At 47.6% G+C, this 18,561-nt stretch overlaps 2 protein-coding genes across 4 annotated transcripts in view; one reads left to right on the top strand and one right to left on the bottom strand.

Moving 5' to 3' along the window:
• The window catches only part of macrod2 (mono-ADP ribosylhydrolase 2), a 561,756-nt gene that overhangs the window by 101,559 nt on the left and 441,636 nt on the right, over nt 1-18,561 (top strand). The gene's annotated exons all lie outside the window — the stretch shown is intronic.
• On the bottom strand, nt 1,354-14,970 carry flrt3 (fibronectin leucine rich transmembrane 3). The gene is made up of 3 exons (XM_064317250.1): nt 14,631-14,970; nt 6,034-6,956; nt 1,354-4,602 (listed from the first exon to the last, which is right to left on the bottom strand). The coding sequence occupies exon 3, from the start codon at nt 4,568-4,570 to the stop codon at nt 2,621-2,623; it is 1,950 nt and encodes a 649-aa protein (XP_064173320.1). The 5' UTR covers nt 4,571-4,602; nt 6,034-6,956; nt 14,631-14,970; the 3' UTR covers nt 1,354-2,620.

Genomic DNA, 18,561 nt, shown 5'->3' on the forward strand with positions numbered 1-18,561 from the left:
ACTATTTCTGCAGGACACAATTTGGAAAAATGTAAAAATAAAGTGTTTGATATAAAGAATTGCATTGTAGTGCAATACAAGATGCGCTCAAAATAAGACAACGCTATATATTCAAAAATAGTGCAGGTTGTTACAACGCCCACCTAGCGCAGTTACACGGATAGACATGCTCAAGTTTTTGCAGCACACACACTCACACAAACAAAAAATAATCACCCAGATAAAAAAGTCATTTTGGCTCTTCTGGAGCTTTCAGCAAGGAGGAAGCCTTTGTATTTTAAACATGTTGCCTCTCTGTCTTCTCTCACTGTGAGTGTTCGTACACATCTGGGTATTATTTAGTAGCGTTTTCCCTTTGAAGCACATTTAGGCCTAAGCGCGTCACTGTGGTAGGCTGTGTACCTTAAGACTGGCCGCTTCTAATAAAATCCACATTGCTTTCTGATATAAAGAATAAAAAAACAACCAGTTCACAAAGAAAACCACAGATAGCCAGTGACTGAGTAGGAGTAGGCTATGTTCCAAAAGCATGATGTAAAAAATAATAAGAATAATAATTAAATAAAATAAATCCTGTCCTGATAACAGCTTGTTTGATGATTGGTTAATTTAAATAAGGTCTATGTCGACAACATAAGAGTAGCCTATTTAAAAATATCATAAAATTAATATAATCCAAAAAGCCTTAATTCCCTATTTTTGTATCTTAGAAGTTCTACTGTGCATAAATACCATAAGCACAGAGACAGTCTATCTCTGTCAACATCCATCATAAAGTCATGTGATCACTTGTCTGTGTGCGCATAGTGCTATTTTGGTGCTCACCAATGCGCACAAATGCGCACAATAAACATATGGAGTAAACATAAGTGGCCGCCCAGCCCAAGCCGAGGCAAAAGAGTTTCCTTCAGACCACGACCAAACCGGGCAGCGACAAAAAAAAAGAAAAAAAAAACTCCCTTTGCACAGGAGGAAGGCCGAGACAACTTGACGCTACCGTTGTCACCAAAATAATACAGCCTTAAGCTGTTCATGTCACTCTTGATAAATGTATTTCCTTATAAACTTGCCAATAATAATAATAATAATAATAATAATAATAATAATAATAATAATAATAATAATAAATAAGTTCTGTAAAAATGTTCTGCAGCCAATTATAAATATATATAACAGAAAATCATGCATTGTATTTTGGGACAATTGCTACATGAAATACAACTTCAAAATAGCATAAAAACGATGGGCATGCATTGCAACTTTCCCACTCTATGTCTTATCAGTTGTCTTATATTAGTTGTACAGATGTGCAGAGATATATTTAAAATACCAGCAGTATAAGAGACACCACAGTTTGTTTTTGTCCACTTTTATTCTGCAATATGACCAATATTTTATCATATTCAAGTGTGTATGAAAAAAAGTTAAGTCACTGATTTCTTTTAAAAAGCTAAATACAATAAGCATTTGATCAAGGCACATACAAGACTGGCCAAAGGGCATACAATGCACTTTGGCTTTTTGTTGTAAAGAACAATTACCTTTTAAATTGTGGCAACAAAAAAGTGGCTTAAATTGAACAAAAAATAATCATAATCATAATATTAACAAAAACAGCTGACACTTTGTATTTAAAAAAAAAAAGCCAAAATGCAGTTTTCACCGTAAAGTTTTTTTTTCTTCTTTTTTTTCTGCCCGAGATATAGTATGTTAAAGGGCAACGTTAACAATGACATACGGTACACTATACTGAAGGATGTTCGATTGTAGTTTCACCTTTTTGACTTAAAACAATTAAGACTGAAAACCTTCTGTGTCAGCCTGTCCTCTCCACTTTAAGAATCCGCTTATCCGGGGGGTTTGTGTGCTTAAGTCACCCTATGACATAACCCAGAGGTTGCTCGGCAACCTCGACTCCTCAACCTCGACTGCCATGCGACAACCTTTTCTCGTCAGCTCCTGAGGAGACGCCATTTCACTTTGTGAAACCGTTCAAACCAGCCAGTTCTGACTTTTCTGTCACCTACGTCTCAAAATACCTTGTTTGTGTGTGTCTGTCTGTCGGCGAAATGACAGAGACTGCACGTCTTTTTCTGCATCACGTCTGCTATGAGATTTTTTTTTTGTCATTTCCATTCCTGATCTTACTATCTGTCTCTATCAATATCAACAAAGCAAAATATGACCTGTGCTTATACTATAGGATTCTTTTAATGTATTTTTTTGTCTGATTGTTCAACACAGTAATGAAAGCCCACTTTCACAGTTGACAAGTCATCATATTTCAGTAGAACACAAAATTTTAATTGGTTGGAAACTTTAAGCAAAGAAAAAATACAGTACAAATTACTACCAATTTCTAAAATATAGAATTGCAGTTAGTGACAACACACGCTGTGAATGCTCAGTGTCAGCCTGCAATTTCAAACTTTTTTCTTTTTTCTGAATAAAAAGTTCTTAAATATAAATTATATGGCAAATGTACAGAACATTGCTTCTTCAGTCTTTCAAATCCAGTGTTTTTTATGTTGTTTTTTTTTCTCTTTTTTTTTGCAAAATACCACCCAAGTTTTCAAGTCACGCGTCTGTAATAAAAAGTCTCAAAATCCGTCGTTCACTATCATGAGTGGGAATGGTCTGAATCTGGTATTCCACTGTCTCTGTAACTCCTGTTCTCGTTGTGCGGGCTCTTGTACAAGCTGAGGCCGTTGGGCGGGAAGATGGTGTGTATGACGAACTCCTCCTTGGACAGAGTCCCGTGGTTGATGGGGATCATCTGGAAGGAGGTCTCCCGTATTTCCAGGATGGAGTTGTCCTTCTTGGTCCCCGCCTCGGCGTAGTCGTCCTTCCGCCGCCGGCCCTTGTTGTAGCTGCAGTCCCTGGAGAACAGGGAGCCGTTCCAGTGGACGTACCAGCACACCAGGGCCAGCAGGATGATGGCCAGGAGAGCCACCGCCCCGCCGATGATGGCCGCCAGCGGCAGGCTGGAGTTCTCGTACGGCTCCTTCTCCTGCTCCCGGTTCAGGGTGGTGGTGGGGTTGTACGCCTTCACGGAGCCCGTCTCCGTCTCGATGCAGACGGGCGTCTCGTCCGACAGGTAAATGTTACTGGTTTCCATGGGAACCATGCATATCCGATAGGAGGACTGGGGCTCCAGGGCGGTCAGCAGGTACTCCCTCTTCTCCCCCTGGACGATGGTCTCCGTGATGGAGCCGAAGGCGGGGCTGTGGCCCAGCTTGAGCCAGCTGAGGCGCAGGGCCGTCATCGGCTGGGACACCTTCCAGGAAATGTGCACCGTCTCTGCGCTGCTGGACTTGACGCTGATGGTGATGATCTTCCTTCTCCCCGAGGGGGTGGTGCTGCGGTAGTGTTTGCTGAGGTCAGGCCCCTTGACCACCGGCCTCTTGGTCACAAACGCGGGCCACTGACCTCGGGAGGTGGGCGGGGTGTTTGAGACGGTGCTGGTCTCGAAGGTGGGCGGGGCGTGGGGCCCAGAGCAGTCGAACAGGTCGGTGGCCAGGTCCTTGATGGCCATGCCCTTGACCTTGTCGGGCCCCTGGCACATGAGGCCCCGCACGTTGACCCGGGCGGGCAGCGAGCGCAGCCAGTCCCGCACCCACTTCATGCGGCAGCCGCAGTACCAGGGGTTGTTGCGCAGCAGCAGCTGCGTCAGGTTGTCCAGGTCGTCGAAGACGCCCTGCGGCAGGCTGCTCAGGTTGTTGCCGGACAGGTCCAGGCGGTAGAGCTGGCGCAGGAAGGCGAAGGCCCCCGGCGGCACCCGGTTGATGTGGTTGTCCTGGAGCTGCAGCTTCTCCAGGCTGGCCCCCGGCAGGTTGGCGGGGGGCGCCGTCAGGGAGTTGCGCACCAGCGACAGCTCGGTCAGGTTGGCCAGGTTGACGAAGGCCGACTCCCCGATGCCCCGGTTGTTCAGCAGGTTGCCGTCCAGGATCAGCCGCTTGAGGTTGACCAGGTCCTGCAGGGCCTGCTCGGAGATGGACGAGATGCGGTTGTCCTCGAAGCGCAGCTCCTCGATGGTGGCCGGCAGCCCCAGGGGGATGGCGCTCAGGTGGTTCCGGGACAGGAAGAGCAGCCGGAGGTGGCTGCTGTCCCGGAAGGCCCCTTCCTCGATGCTGACGGCCGACACCGAGTTGTCGTCCAGGTGCAGCTCCTCGATGCGGGGGATCTGCGCCAGCGAGGCGTGGGTGATGGTGCGCACGTTGTTCTCCTGCAGGTGCAGCTCCCTCACGCTGACCGGCAGGTTGGTGGGGAACTCGTCCAGGCTGTTGCAGTACAGGTAGATCTTCTCCACGCGCGTGAGCCGCCGGAGCTGGGCGGGCACCCCCGCGCTCTTGATGCGGTTGTTCTGCAGGTAGAGGACCGTGGCGTCCTCCGGGATCCCCACGGGGATGGAGGTCAGCTCCCGGTCGTTGCAGTAGATGAAGGTCCCGTCGCAGCGGCACAGGGACGGGCACGGGCGAACCGCCGGCCCGGTCAGGCACAGGAAGAAGCCCAAACGGGCCACCAGCTGCAGGAAGGTCCTGTATCGGCACATCTTTCCGAACGGCCACATCCCGCTATACTGCGTCTCCGGGTCTGCCTAGTCTGAGGCAAAGACAAACGGCAGAAGTCAATGCGTGCTTTTTCAATGGAAAAAAACATAAATGGTTTATACAAAGTAATGGTTTTGTCTAAACCTAATTTAAATCTAAAATCTAAATCCTATTGTGTGATTGATTTGCCTCAAGCAATTACATTTGTCCTAAATGTACGGCACAGTCAGGAAGATGAATACAGAAGGAATATTGTGCAGCTGTGGTGATTGTCATAGGAGGGGGAAAAATAATGAAAAGCCAATAAGCAATTAAAGACTATAATTTTGCTTTTCAATAGGCCTACATGCAAAAGAAGCTCTTTTTGAAAACATGCATGCTCACAAACAACACACACACGCACGCACGCACACGCACGCACACACACACACACACACCACATTCCGAGAACATTCGAAAACTTTTAAGATTAGAAGTTAAAAGTGTGGCTTAAGTGGTTGTGGATTTCCATTCTGCCTCGTAAATAGATAAGAATACTTCTCCTTCTTGGCTCTGTTTGAATCGATGCACTATGTCTGGGCTCGGACTTGTGTAACGTTAGTCAGCGTTGGTTGTTTTCGGATTTGCTCCGTCCAAGGCTGCGTTTCAGAGCCACTTTTAACAGCAGACTTTGGAGTGAACAAAGTCTGGCCTTTGTTGATTAACTGTTGTAAAAAGCAGTCTGGTCTTTTGGCCCCTATAAAATGAAGGGCTATCTCCTGGATTCACATGCTTTCTGTTTGATGTTTCTGATTAATCCCATTACTCGCTACGTGCGGAAACTTCCATGCTTTATAGAGGGACGGTGAGAAAGATTACATTCCTGTAAAAAAATAAAGATCTAAAGAGTGGCTTTTAATGGGATTCCTCGCATTTTTAAGCAAACAGTCGGTGGCAGTTGTGCTAAGTGTGTGTGTGTGTGTGTGTGTGTGTGTGTAGATGGAGGACCTGGCAGGCTCTGAACTGCCCGGCAGTCATCTGGAATTCGCACAGTACCAAACTATACAGGCCGAAGCAGAGGGCTCGAATCTCTCAAACTTCCCAAAGTGTCCTTTTTCAAGTACACTACAGCACGATCGCTGTGCTTTTTAAGCATAAAACGCGATAAACACGTTCACAGCACTACGCATAAACGCTTATACACGAATGCGGTTTTATGAACCTAAGTAAAATGATATTGATGGGAGAATAAATCCCTTTTCTGTTGTTCATATTTCAGAGTGAATGGAGCTGGCGAGCCATCGTGCTCCCCTGTCTTTCACGCCTCTGTTTGCACAGTGACGCGTCCATTCCTTTTCTTTTTAATTAGTCTAATGCGGATTCCTCGCCCCAGTTATGAATTCCTGTCCTGTGACCTCTCTTCCAGCACACGCTATCGCAAATTGAATTTTGGTCTCTCAAACGAGGGGTACAAAAAAAGCAAAGGCGCTGATATTCGTCATACCTGAGAGAAGAAGAAGAAGAAGAAGACCCGCTAAATCCCCACGGCGCCAAGGAAGTCCGACGAAGGCGAATCCCGGGTTGGCGAAGAGTTAATTTTTTCGCTTCCTCTCCCTCCCCCCTCTTGTCCTCCTGTGGACGCGGTCCGAGGAGCTCTTTGGTTATATCCTGTCGGGGCGGTGTGTGCCGGACTCGGCCGCGCTCGCGTTGCCGCCCTCCTGCCGTGCGCCGCGGCGGCCGGCGCGCATGCCGCTGTCGCCCCTGCCGCGGCGGGAAAAGTGCGCAGACCCGCCGCGCCGCCGAATTAAAGGCGAACCTCGGGCTCTCGTGCTCCCGCGACCGGGGGGCGGGTGTTAAAAAACTCCTCCGCGCGTTACGATCCAGATACGGCCCGGCCCGAACCTGCCGGAGCCCAAACGAAGCCCCTCCTGCGCGTCTAAGAGGCCCCTGTCTGCTCCGGGTGGGGGAAGAGCGGCTCCTGCCTCGCACCGGGCAGGCGGTTCATGCTGCTGAGGAGTCCGGCGCGAGCGGCTGCGCTTCGCCTGTTTATCTAAATGTGGCCCGCGATCGATCCAGCCCACTTCTGCGCTGGACTCCACCCCTGCCGCCTCCCCGCGAGCTCTCCCTCTCCACCTCCTCCTCCTCCTCCTCCTCCTCCTCCGAGCCCAGACGGCCTTCTCTGGTTGGTCCTCACCAGAAGCGCATATCCAGCCTGGCGGCTCTTGGAGAAAAGCGGCCCAGACAGACGCGCGCGAGCAAGGGCCCTCGGTCTCGCTTCCCCCGCGGCCTCACTTGTGGAACTCCCCGAGACTGGCGTCACGCGCCCCTCTTTTCATACCTGGGGGGGGAGGGCGGGTGGGCGGGACTGAGGGAGACGGAAAACAAATCCGTCCCGCCTTCCGCTCGGGCCAGCCTTCAGCAGATCTCCTGGAAGAACAAAAACGATAAACTCAGTCACTCAGTGTTCGCCTCCCCCCAACCCCCCCCCCACCTGATGTAATCAGAAGAGAGCTGCGTCATCGTCCCGTGGGGCAGTCACACCTGACGAGCACGTAGAAAGGGCGGGCCGCGTCGCTGCGCTGACGGCACGACCGTGTGAATGGCGTAACCGCTAACATGAGGTAAACGCGGTGGGCTTGCGTTCCTACGAGATTCAGCGCTAGGACCACACGGCGACTATCTCTCACTTTCTATTCCCTTCCGTCTTACACATCGCGCGTGTCATCATTTGTCTTTTTTTTTTTTTTTAACCACAGAACTGCGGCACCGCGTATGTGTACGACAAATACGTACGCGCGGGAAAAGAGGGAGCCGTACAGGGCGGCGTGTTCGCGGCCCTACCCGCGTAGTTTTTCTTGCCTGTAGAGTACGTGCTGTTATTGTAACTGGTCGGGCCTCGGGCCAAAGCTAACAGGCTAAAGTCAGCTCCGAGGGCTGACGGGCACGCTGGCATTGTTGTCGTAGGCAACGCGCCGGCCCGCTCGGCGGCGGGGGCCCTCCGCGTCCGGAGCCGATTCTGGCCCGGGCCCCGGGCCGAACCGTGCGCAAAAAAAAAAACGCGCAGACACGCCGACGCGGATTGGATCCTCCTGAGGAGGACCCGGAGCCGAGCTGGGAGTAGACTCGGCCCGCAAGTTTTAACGCTTCGTTTCGAAGCTACGGGGAAAGAAATGCGTTCCCGTTCGACACAATGGCTTCTCTCCCGAACGGCTGGAGGTTTCTGGGGGTTTGGCTGAAGGCCGCCCTTTACTAGGAAGATTTCATAAGCATCGAGCCACAGAAACGGCATCGCTTGCTGCGTTACTAAAGTGCGGAGGTGGAATGGTGGTTTTGGCCTGGAATCTGTACTTGAACTTGAACAAGCCCTTGACAAATCCCCATAAAAGCAACAGCACAGACAAACAAATAGTTTCACATATTAACCTTACTGGTTCAAACACTTCTTGACAAGAACCTTTTGTCTAAATAAAACCATGCTTTGGGTTCAGTGCTGGATGTACCCTGTCTACAGAAGGCTGTTGTGAAATTGGAAAACTATTGTTTGCTTGAGACAGGGTTTTAAATCTCCTTGTGATTCCTTCCAGATTTGAATGGATAAATTTAGCTCTTATCCAATCCACATTTTCACCTTTTCCCCTAGTATAACTTAAAATCATTTTTAAAGTTTTTTAAAGATGTATTATGTCTCTCTGGACTAAACGATTTGTTTTTTTCCATATTACCCTTAGACAAAGGGCCTGATGGGGCCTCTTTGATGGTAAACACTGTTTGTGGGACTTGGATAAGCTGGTCTGTTGTGGGTTTTTCTTCTGGCCTGCGACCATGCAGCCATGACTGTGTGCGCTGCCCTTCCTCCTCCCTCCTTTTCTATGGTGATGCTGAGAAGAATTTCTTTGCATATGAAAAGCTACAGCGATCCGGGGCCCTGACACAATGGCGGCGGCGGCTGGGCTTCTCCTGTCTCCCCCTGCACTCTGGTAGAGCCTCATTCACTGTTGGCTTGGGGTACGAATCAGATTCCCCACCCCCACCGACCAAAAAAACAAGGAGGAGAACCCCTGATGCAGGAGGAGCGCCTCCTTGCCTCCTGCTCTCGCAGCTGAGCCTCCTCTTTCCAGTAGGCAGGAGCTGCTGGGGCCCAGGTCAGGAGCTCAGGAACCCAAAAGCCCCTCCATGGCCCATGATCAGGCTTATCTCAAGCTCTAATGAACAGTACAAAATCACCCGCCTCGCCTCCAGTCACCTTTTCCCTTCCCAGAATTCATCCTGCCCTCCCCTCTAATACAGAGCCCCTCTGCCTCGATGTAAACCTGGACACTCAGTTACAGTAGCTAGCCATAGCATTAGCTCCTCTTCAATATGATATAGCATAACACTACCCTCTGGCAATTATCATTATTGTTATTATTATTATTATTGTATCTGAACAAAAACAACTGATATAACTTGGGAAACTGTACATCCACAGGATTTCTTTAAAAACAAACAGGCACTCAAACTCATGACGTAAGTAAATGTGAATGAGTTTAAACTCAAATGTAAGCTTTTCAGGAGAGAACTGGCATTTTCGAGGAGAGAAAACTCTGTGTGCTTTAGCAATTTGTTTCAGCGAAATGTTTATTCTGCAATCTCGGTCAAACGCTACTGCAACAATTTGTTACGCTGGTTTCTCTCCTCGGTACCGAGACACTTCGTATTCTCATTCCGAATAATCCATTTCAGCGGAAGATTTTTTCGAAAATTAAACGGTCAAGGACGAATGCTTCTATAGTCAATGTAATGAAAAGAGTTGAGGGAGACTAACAATAGCAACGGTGACAAAAAAAACATTGTGATAAGTGTGACGAGAGTCTAGTGCTGACAATCCTTTCTTAGCGAAGATGATTTGTTTGGAACTATTTATTTTCCTGCCCGATGGCGTATCAGTTGATGTTTGATTGATTGGGGATTTATCCGCGTGAGTCGAGCGTTGCATCGCGCAGAGCTTTCAAACTGAAAGGGACGAGGGAGCAGCACAGCTGATACGACTTTGCTAATTAGTCTGTCATGACGCTTCACTTCACTTCGCCATGGTAACGGGGGGGGGACACGCGAAAAACCTGCTGGGCCGTTTTCCAGCGTCCGAAATGCAGTTGGCTCTGTGCGCCGGTCGAATATGAGTTTTGTCTTTCACGGGGGCCGAGGCAAAGGCAAGTGCAAAACAGAAAATGTCGTGTTTGCCTCTTCCTTCTAGACTGGGCTCGTTCAGAAATGAATTAAGAGTGGCCCGAGCAGGAGGTATCAGGCCCACACAAGTCGGCTGCTGAGATGGCAGAGCCTGGCTCGCTGTCTCAAGGAGAGTCAGAGAACAGGGGGGGGCAGTGCTGCTTAATGAGAACCTGTGGGCCTCCACCATTCGCCAAAACCACACTTAAATTCTCTTTGGGTTGCAGAGCCACGTGTCCCCGAATCATCTGCCACGTTCACGTTTACAGCTCAAATCATAATTTCCCTTGTCCGTTTTGCAGAATTGATTTACGTCGTGAGACATAACTGACAGTACTCCTCTGTGTTATACGAAATGTCCCTCAGGTTAAACCTCGTCTCCATGTGAGTCGCTGAAGGGCTTTCCTCACAAACACGGCGGGCAGTTTTTTTTTAATTTTTTTTTTAGAAAAGAACTTTGTGAGACATCGCCTCAGGGAGAGACGAAAAGCCCAAAGAGCGAGACCCCGGCCAGGCGTAACGTGGCATTGTGGTGGAGACCTCTGGGGGGGTGGGGGGCAAGGGGGGGCGGGGGGGTGTTAGGGGAGGTTCAGACCATCTTTCTGTCAGGTCTGCTTGCTTTTTTTTTTTTCCACGATCATCGGATTTCAGCGAAGAGCCCCCGCCACATTGTTCCATAGCAAACAAGCAGAAGGGCCTTGCAGCCTGCTTCTGGGGGGCTCCTTCTTATTTTTTAAAGTTACTTTCAGCTTTCGTAGCCAAATTTAACAGTTTTTTAATTTTTTTTTTATTGCTGTAGCTTTCATAAATTACTATAATGACTAAATTACCATAAAAAGCGGGTCTTATTTTACATAACTTACTTATAAATCTAAATATATGAATGGAATGGCTTAGTTTTTATATTATTCCTAATTATTGATATGAGTTTGAGAAAATATATTTTCAGCTATGATATTTTTTGTTGTTTTTATTATCATCACAAATGGTAAATGATATACGAAGGTGATAAAAAAAATGCTCAGATGCATTCAGCTATTTTAATAAATATGTAAGTCAATTTTTTATTTAAGGCAAAGATGGGTAATATACCTATATTTATATCAAAGATTGCCAATAAGCATACACTAAAAAAACTAACTGTGAAACATAAACAAATGTTTTGTTTAAATCCGATTTTGGTGATAATGTCAACCTTGTGGAACATAAGCACTACTTAACTTGTAAAATGATTTCATCTGGGAAAGTATTAAGACAAATTATTGACATTTCTTTCCTAAAACTACAGAAGGAAGGCTTGCATATCTCCAGCCCTATCAAGGCAAGAATTTGGGACAACGAGGACACACAGTTCTGTGTTCAGCTCTGAGATCTATTGCTAATCCCTCTGAACGCTTTTCATTTTCCTGAGAATCTGCCTTCTGGTGTGTTTGCTCTCTTCCTCAAATGTGAGCAAAGAAGCCGTTTCAAGACAAGACAAGGTTTGCCCAGCCAAAGTTGTGCTTTTAGTTGTTCTGATTCTTAAAAAAAAAAAGAGACATGTTCATCCCAATATTCCTGCGGGTCTCTATGTTACCTGTGGATGAGGCAGGAATGAATAGTTGTTTTTACAGTTATCAAAAATAAATTTAATGTAAAGTACATGTTTTTTTTACATCTGGTTTTAGTCTCCATATGCATAAATCTGGTAAAGATGAGCTATTCTAGGAAACCAAGAACTAGGCCATGCCAAGAAATGTAAAAAAAAAAAAAAAAAAAACTTGTCTTGACTACATCCTTTGTGTGTGTGTGTGTGCATGCACAATGTGTGGCCTCACAGTGTGCTTGAATGTGAACAGATCATATAAAAAGAAAGTACCCATTTTATAAGTTCAGATTTTTTAAAATATATCTGTAAAAAAAAAGCATATCGTGTAATTATATTATTATTATTATTATTATTAATACATAGCTTTTTTCTGTCTTGCCTGTGGGTCTCTGTGGCTGGCTGCTGTGATACTAACAGAGGCTGCGGCTGTTCACGCGCGGAGAAGGCCGAGCTGTCACTTCCCTAAGTCGCTGTGGCTAAAAGCGTCTGCCGAACGGCTAAATCGCACGTTGTAAATTGTAATTTGTGTCGAGCTGCGCTCTGTAGCCTAGCCGCCGGAGAGGACGCGGCGCTCCAGTCACGCAGCTCTCCTCCTGGCGGGGGTGTCGGGGGGCTACAGAACACCACGCTTTCAGCCCTGTTAGGTCAGGCCGTGTTTGTGAGCATCCTGCCTCGCCAGCACTTAATTACCGCACACACCCTCTCCCCAGTCCCGGGGGCGGAGAGGCGTACGCTGGTACGGGCAGGAAATTGATTTAGCCGAGCGTCCTGCCCTCGTTAACTCTGACTTTTTTTTGACTCGGGGAATTGATGTGTGCCCTTCGCGTGAGACGTGTCTCTCGTACTTTCGCACGCTTTTTCTTTCTCAAAATGACACTCATCTGTAGATTGTCCCACTTCTAACTTTTAATATGAAATATTTTGTCCCAAAAAAAAAAAAAAAAAAATATATATATATAATGCTAAATTAATTTTAAAGGAAAAACATTTAATGTTACAATTTGCACGACCAGGGTGTTATTCAGAGAAAGAAAATGAATCCGGAATGCGAGGACGTGAGACATCTCTGAAATATGCAGACATCCGTTATATTCCACAAAGAAACTTTCTCAGTCGCGTTTATGGGTAAATAGGGCCTGAAGAATTTGGCTTGACTGTCTCCTGTGAGCCGGACAAAGAGTGACAGTCCTCTCTGGAAGCCGCGAGCGATTCTTCCATTTCGTGTTTATTCTCTCTGAATGAAATTCACCAGTGTCTGTGCCTTGGGCACTTGACACCGAGCACAATGGAGGCTCCTCTCTTCGACCGAGGCAGATTTCAGTAAATGTAGTTATTGTATGTTGTGGCCACACACTGGAAAAAGATGCATTGTACACTAGTCTCCGGGTTGTTTGTGACGTTTTAAAGGAGATAAAATTGTACGAGATGAACTAATGGCTAGCTTATTCGAGACTCTGAAGTGCAAGTTTATAGTTTATCTTGTCAAAAGGAAGACGGCTAGAACAGGTTTTGACACTATTTCAGAAGATCAATGGTTGCGCTAATTTGATCACTCGACAATGAACAGGGGAAAAAAGCCGATGTGAGTGTTTCTTTCATTATTATGCAAAAATCCCCTGTGTGTCCAATACACAAAGATGCCCCAATGGGGTTGTAAAGGGGGGAAACAGAATGGTTTTCAGTCATGAAAATGAGATTTGAAGAAGAAAAAAAGCTTGTGATAAGCTTTTTTAATAGAAAGCCTAAAATCCAATTAATGCTGGGGTTTGGTGCCAGATCCCAGCCTTTCTTTTAGGTACAGTACGGTGCTTATAGGCTTAGAATTACACCGGGAGAATCTTTTTATTTTAAATAGACATATAAGCTGATTTAATCCCCGCTCTATCAGACTGAGCCGGGTGCCATTGTCTCTGATAGGCCTTTTCTGGAGGGTAATTGCTGAAATAAAGAGATCTGTATCTACAAAGAGCAGTAAATGCTAAGTTCATTGTGAGGCTGATCATGAGCTTAAATACATTTTGATACCTTGTTATTATTATCCCCCCCCCCGCATCGTTTGTGATTTGTGGGTTTTTCCTCAATGATTTGAACTGAACGGGCCCGCTGAATTGCACCACTGTTGGAAATACAAAGAAAGCTACCTATCACCTGCCTGCTGTGTGGAGGTCTGTTAATGCATGTGACTTCATGCAAACGGCGAAATGCTGTTGCGAGCGCTCTTTTGTGGTCGTGGACGCACGTGAGCAGGCAAAGAAAACGACAGAAAGCTGATGCGGGGTGTTTTTGCCGTTTGTGGCGAGGCGCGATGGCTCGTGCTTTTGTGGTGGCACAGGGCCGCGGCGTTTAGTGGACTTTTCCCAAAAGAGCAGAGCTGCTCGCTGATCATCATTTCAGTCACATACTGCAGCCACCGCAGCTAGTTCATCAAAGCAGTCAGTTCAAAGCAGAACAATCCTGATTATTTCACCAGTTACTTCCTACTTGTTCTGCCTTATTTTAAATATCTATATTTAAACACATACACACAAAACAAACACGCATGCACACATACTCATATGCGCACACACACATATGCACATACACACACCCACACGCACACCACACAGGTTTCTGTTGCTGTCAGGGGGAGTTAGCAAGAGTAAGGGTTGCCTGTAAAAGAGAAGTGCTGAACGGAATTATCTCGGTGGAGAGAAGGGAGCCGCGATTCCAGTGAAAAAGAGAGCAAATATCCTTTCTCTCAGCTGCGCGTATACCGCGTTCCTCTCAGAGAAATAGCCAGTGCGGCTCATCGCCCGGGCGACGGGGGGACAGCTGAACAGTTTAGGCTGTTAGCGCTCGGATCCGAACGATTAATGAGCTCCGCTACTTTACTGCGAGAGATCGCCGTCTGGAGACGTTTGCTCAGGGTCTCTCTTAAAACATTTTCCTTTAACCCATTTTCCTGCACCTTTGATAGCTATCCAGCGAAAGCTCTCTGAAAGAATTATTCAGATTCTGTAGCGTACATGCCTGCTCCGTTCTCTTCAATGGTTTACTGGCGGTGTAGAAGAAAAAGCTTCTCAGAATACCAATAGTGACAATGCAACATCACTGGACTCTATAAAAATAGCTGGCTGTGGAGTAAATAAGTGAGTCTTCGTTTGTATTATTCCATTGGATGTCTGATGGATTTTTTCCCTACAAAAATAAATCTATATAGAAAAAAGGTCTCCCTTAAAAGGAAAAAAATTGAGGATTCAAGGAGAAAGATCACAAAACAATCTCAATCTCAAAATATTTAAATAAACAAAATAAAAAGAAACACTTACCTGCTGAATCAAGAACCAAAAAAAAGAAAGAAGAAAATTAATCCGTCTCACAAATGTTTCACCCCAAGGAATAAATCCAGTAAAAATGATTTAAAAAAAATCTTCTCCCAAAACTCCAAAAAGCAGCACAGCTGAGGCGCTGAAGATGTTCCCAATGTTTTTTTTTTTTTTTTTTTGCAGCCCCTGGTAATAACAGTGGGGTGTGTGTATGTAGGTGAGAGAGAGTGTGTGTGTGTGTGTGCGCGCGTCCCCACACACTCCTCTAGTGCTAAGAAAAACCCAGGAAAGCAGAGCGGATCGCTAGCACAGAGACTACTACAAGTGTGAGGTTAAATCTGCCTCTAGCCCTGCTTCAATAGAGCACTGATGTCATATGTGGGCGGGGCTTCTCTTCCTCCCTCCCTCTTTCTCCCTAGTCTGGCTCAGTTCTGTGAAGGGATGCGGTAATACTGACTTCGGACACTAGAGGGAGTGAAAGAAAGGGAGATGGCTGCGGAAAGCCTGTAGTGAAGTCTAGCCTGTAGTCAGTCACCCCCACATGGATCCAGGAAAGGTGCTGTGTGTGTATCCACATGCGCATAGTAACACAGTGCCAGTGAGCGTCTCCCTCTGTAGCACCTGATGCTTGGAATCATTCTGGGTTTTTCATTGAGGTATTCAAATTTCAAAACTTTATTTGATCTTTCTCCCCAAAACCTCACGGTCAGCTCCATCGGCGATGGCTCTTTCTGGAACCCTGACGGGAAGGCGTGCCGCGGTAATGTGCCGCGGCTTTGGCCGGCCGCGTGCCGCTCTCTGCTTCTCCGGCCTTCGTTCTGATCCCCGAAGCACCACTACTCCCCCCCCCGATTCATTTCGGGAACAGTTCTTTCAATGGCAGATAGCGCCCCTCCCCCTGGCAGGGGCCTGGTCACCTCTGAGGGCTCGCTCCCGTGGAAGTGAACCCGGGGCCGATAAGGGGACGGCTGCTTGAGTACACATTAGCCGACAGGACGGCAGAAGAAGGCCTCGCAGCACCAGAGGGGGTCTGGCTGCCCGCTGCTCAATTTAGGCCACCTTTGTTAAGTCCTTACGGCCTGTTTATTGATAGCTAATATAAATAGCTAATATCCACATAGAGTTTAGCCCTGAACAATTGCAGAGGCCTGCAGTCCGGGGCTAAGTGCAGCGACGTTCAATGTTCAACATTCCTCTCCACTGAAGTATTTGAGTTGTAAAACTAGCTTTGTCACAAGAAAAAAAAAATCTGTTCTTCCCTTCTGAACTGAACTTTATTTTTGGCCTGAAGGCGGTGAGCCAGGTGGACAAAATGGAGGCGGCGGAGTGGAACCTGAGTAGCGGTCTCATGAACAAAACTGAAAACAGAACCGTGGCCACCGGTCCTTCCTGGCATTTCAGTGGAGAGGCGGAATCCCTCGCGCGGTCGGGGGGCGTCTGGGTGAAATGCGGCCGGACCGGGTATGCGCCCGTCACCTGAGCGATTCTCACACAAAGGAGTGGTTCTTTGTTTTGGCAGCGGCGCGGCGGGGGGCGAGGGAGGTGTGAGAGAGACGCTCTTCGTCACCCGAACCTCCGTCCCTCCTCAGGGGCGACCGAGCATTTCGGCGAAAATAAAAAAACTGCCCCCGCCGTGACTTCCCCATCCCAAACCTCACCTAGGCCCCGTCTGTCATCGTCCCTTAATCGACCCCCCCCCGCCCCCCCCGCCCCCTCCCTAGCTGAGAGATGGGGGTGGGTGGATTGCAGAAGCAGTGTCTGGTTACTGTTATCTCAAGACTAGAGAGGCCAGCTCTGAGGATCATCTGTTGTTCGTTGCCGGTACTTGTCTTTCCCAAGGATGCCGTTCATACTATCTGACCCATCTCAATGTGTTTTGACAACAGGCAGGCCTTTGACTGCTTTAGATTACTTCCCTCCCCGGGCCCTCCTCCCTCTGTGTATTGGGTGAAAGGGAGCATAGCTAAGTTTATTAAGCCACTTGATTTTGTTAAGTGTGAACGAGAGTGCTTTTTTCTCTCCTGCTTCTCAGCGACATGACGATGCTCACAGAGCCCTGGTCTACAGCAATGCTGTGACCCACGTGTACTTTAAAAAAAAAAAAAAAAAATTTTAAATACATTTTTTAAAAATTTAAGGAGGAGTGGGGTTGGGGGGCGTGATAGTTGGCAGTCACGTGCCGTTTTTGTGTGAGAAGAGGTGGAAGAATTCCTCTCAGCAAGGCTCGTTTTGAGATTTATTTATTTTATTTGTATTTTCAGAGTTTCAGAGTCTGGTTTGGGAGTCTCAATCGTAGCGTGATAATTAGCGAGCGACAACAACGGCTTTTGTCTGTTCCTAGCTGTGGTCCTCGGTTTACGGAGGTCAGGGCCTCTGTGAAGGGCAATAAAATGGCTAATACGCTCGTTTCCTCCTGTACAGACTCAGGTTGGGAGGTAATTGGATAGCAATATAACCGTTCAGCCCTACACGCCGTTCCATCTGGTCAGAGGAGTTGCTGAATCCTTTCTAGATTTCCGGAAAATTCCTGGAGCCAAAGCTCATGTACAGTCCACCCAGTTATTGACCTGCTGGTTATTTATTTATTGATCATCCATTTATCTGGGTTCTGAATCCTTTGGCATATCAAATGAAACGGTAAATATTAGGCAGTACTTTTTTCAAAAAAAATAAAAGGATGTGTGCTCTGTGGTTCATCTCTGTGTGCTGTCTTGTACCCTGAGCTGAAAGAGGATCTTCGGCATGGCTGTTCTGCACGGAGGCCCTGCAGAGAGGAGAGCACTGTGGTGCACCCGCGCGAGCGTGTCTGACGCGCTCTTCAAAAAGAAGCCCGTCGCTCCTTCCTGCGAACCATCTCCGAGCCCAGCCGCATCAAAGGGCCCCTCAAAGGGCGCCCCAACGGGCCGCCGTTTCCATTTAACGCCCGGTTTGAAGCCTCCATTTTCCGACGCCGGACGTCTTCCGCGGAGCGTTAAGCCCCCACTCCCCCCCCCCTTTGGGGCGCCGTGTCACCGGGTACTCGGGGAACCTGGGCGACGAACACAAAAGAACAAAAAATAAAAAAGGTTTCCAGCGTCTGCACGCTCTGGAGGGGGGCGGGTTAGGGGGTGGGGTTGGGGGGGGGGGGGGGGGGGGATCTCAGTCAGCAGTCCTTTTGGGGCCGCGTGTTTGTGGACCCGCGCAAACGGCCTCCTCGGCTGTTTCTCCCCCCTCGCCCCTCCTCCCCCCGTCCCCCGGCCCTCTTTGTTTTCTTTGCTTGTTTTTCTAAGTCTTCTCTTCTGTTGGCCGCTCTGCGGAAAAGGAGGGAGGTTCTACTGCCGTGTCGACTTCGGGGGACCCCCGGGGGTTAATGATCTGCGAAACAAAGCCCTGCTGATCACATTATGCGGTCTTGGCTACTCAGTGACTCTGTCTAGATAAAAGCCGGGCTTTAAAAGAGTAGATGAGCGTGCTAACGCCTTGATTAGTCCCATTTCCCCCCCCCCCAGTTCACTACACAACTTTCCCCCGATAATTAGCTCGGGGTTCCTGCTGTAAATCTCAGACGTGCGGGCCGACTGGCGAATTATCCCACGGCCTGTTAATCACACCGTGGTGTTTACCGTTCTTCCTCAGAGACACGGGATTGTGTCGTGTCATAAATTCGGTTCGGAAAAAATGGGTTTTTTTCTTAGACTTTCACTGTGTTTGTTCACAGGTCTGGCAATTACAGGGAACTCCATAATGTTTGGGAAAGTTTTCTGGTTTGGAAAAAAAATTCACCGCACGTGAATTGTTTGATTGCAAATCGATAATTGTGGAGTACAGAGCCAAATCAAACTATGTCTGTCCCAAACATTATGGAGCACACTGCATGTCTGTGTGTGTGTATGTGTGTGTGTGTGCATGTATATATGCGAGGGAGAGCAAGAGGCAAGAGAGAGAAACATTCTTA

The sequence above is a fragment of the Anguilla rostrata genome, chromosome 18, assembly GCF_018555375.3.
Source record: "Anguilla rostrata isolate EN2019 chromosome 18, ASM1855537v3, whole genome shotgun sequence".
In the NCBI taxonomy this organism is placed as follows: domain Eukaryota; kingdom Metazoa; phylum Chordata; class Actinopteri; order Anguilliformes; family Anguillidae; genus Anguilla; species Anguilla rostrata.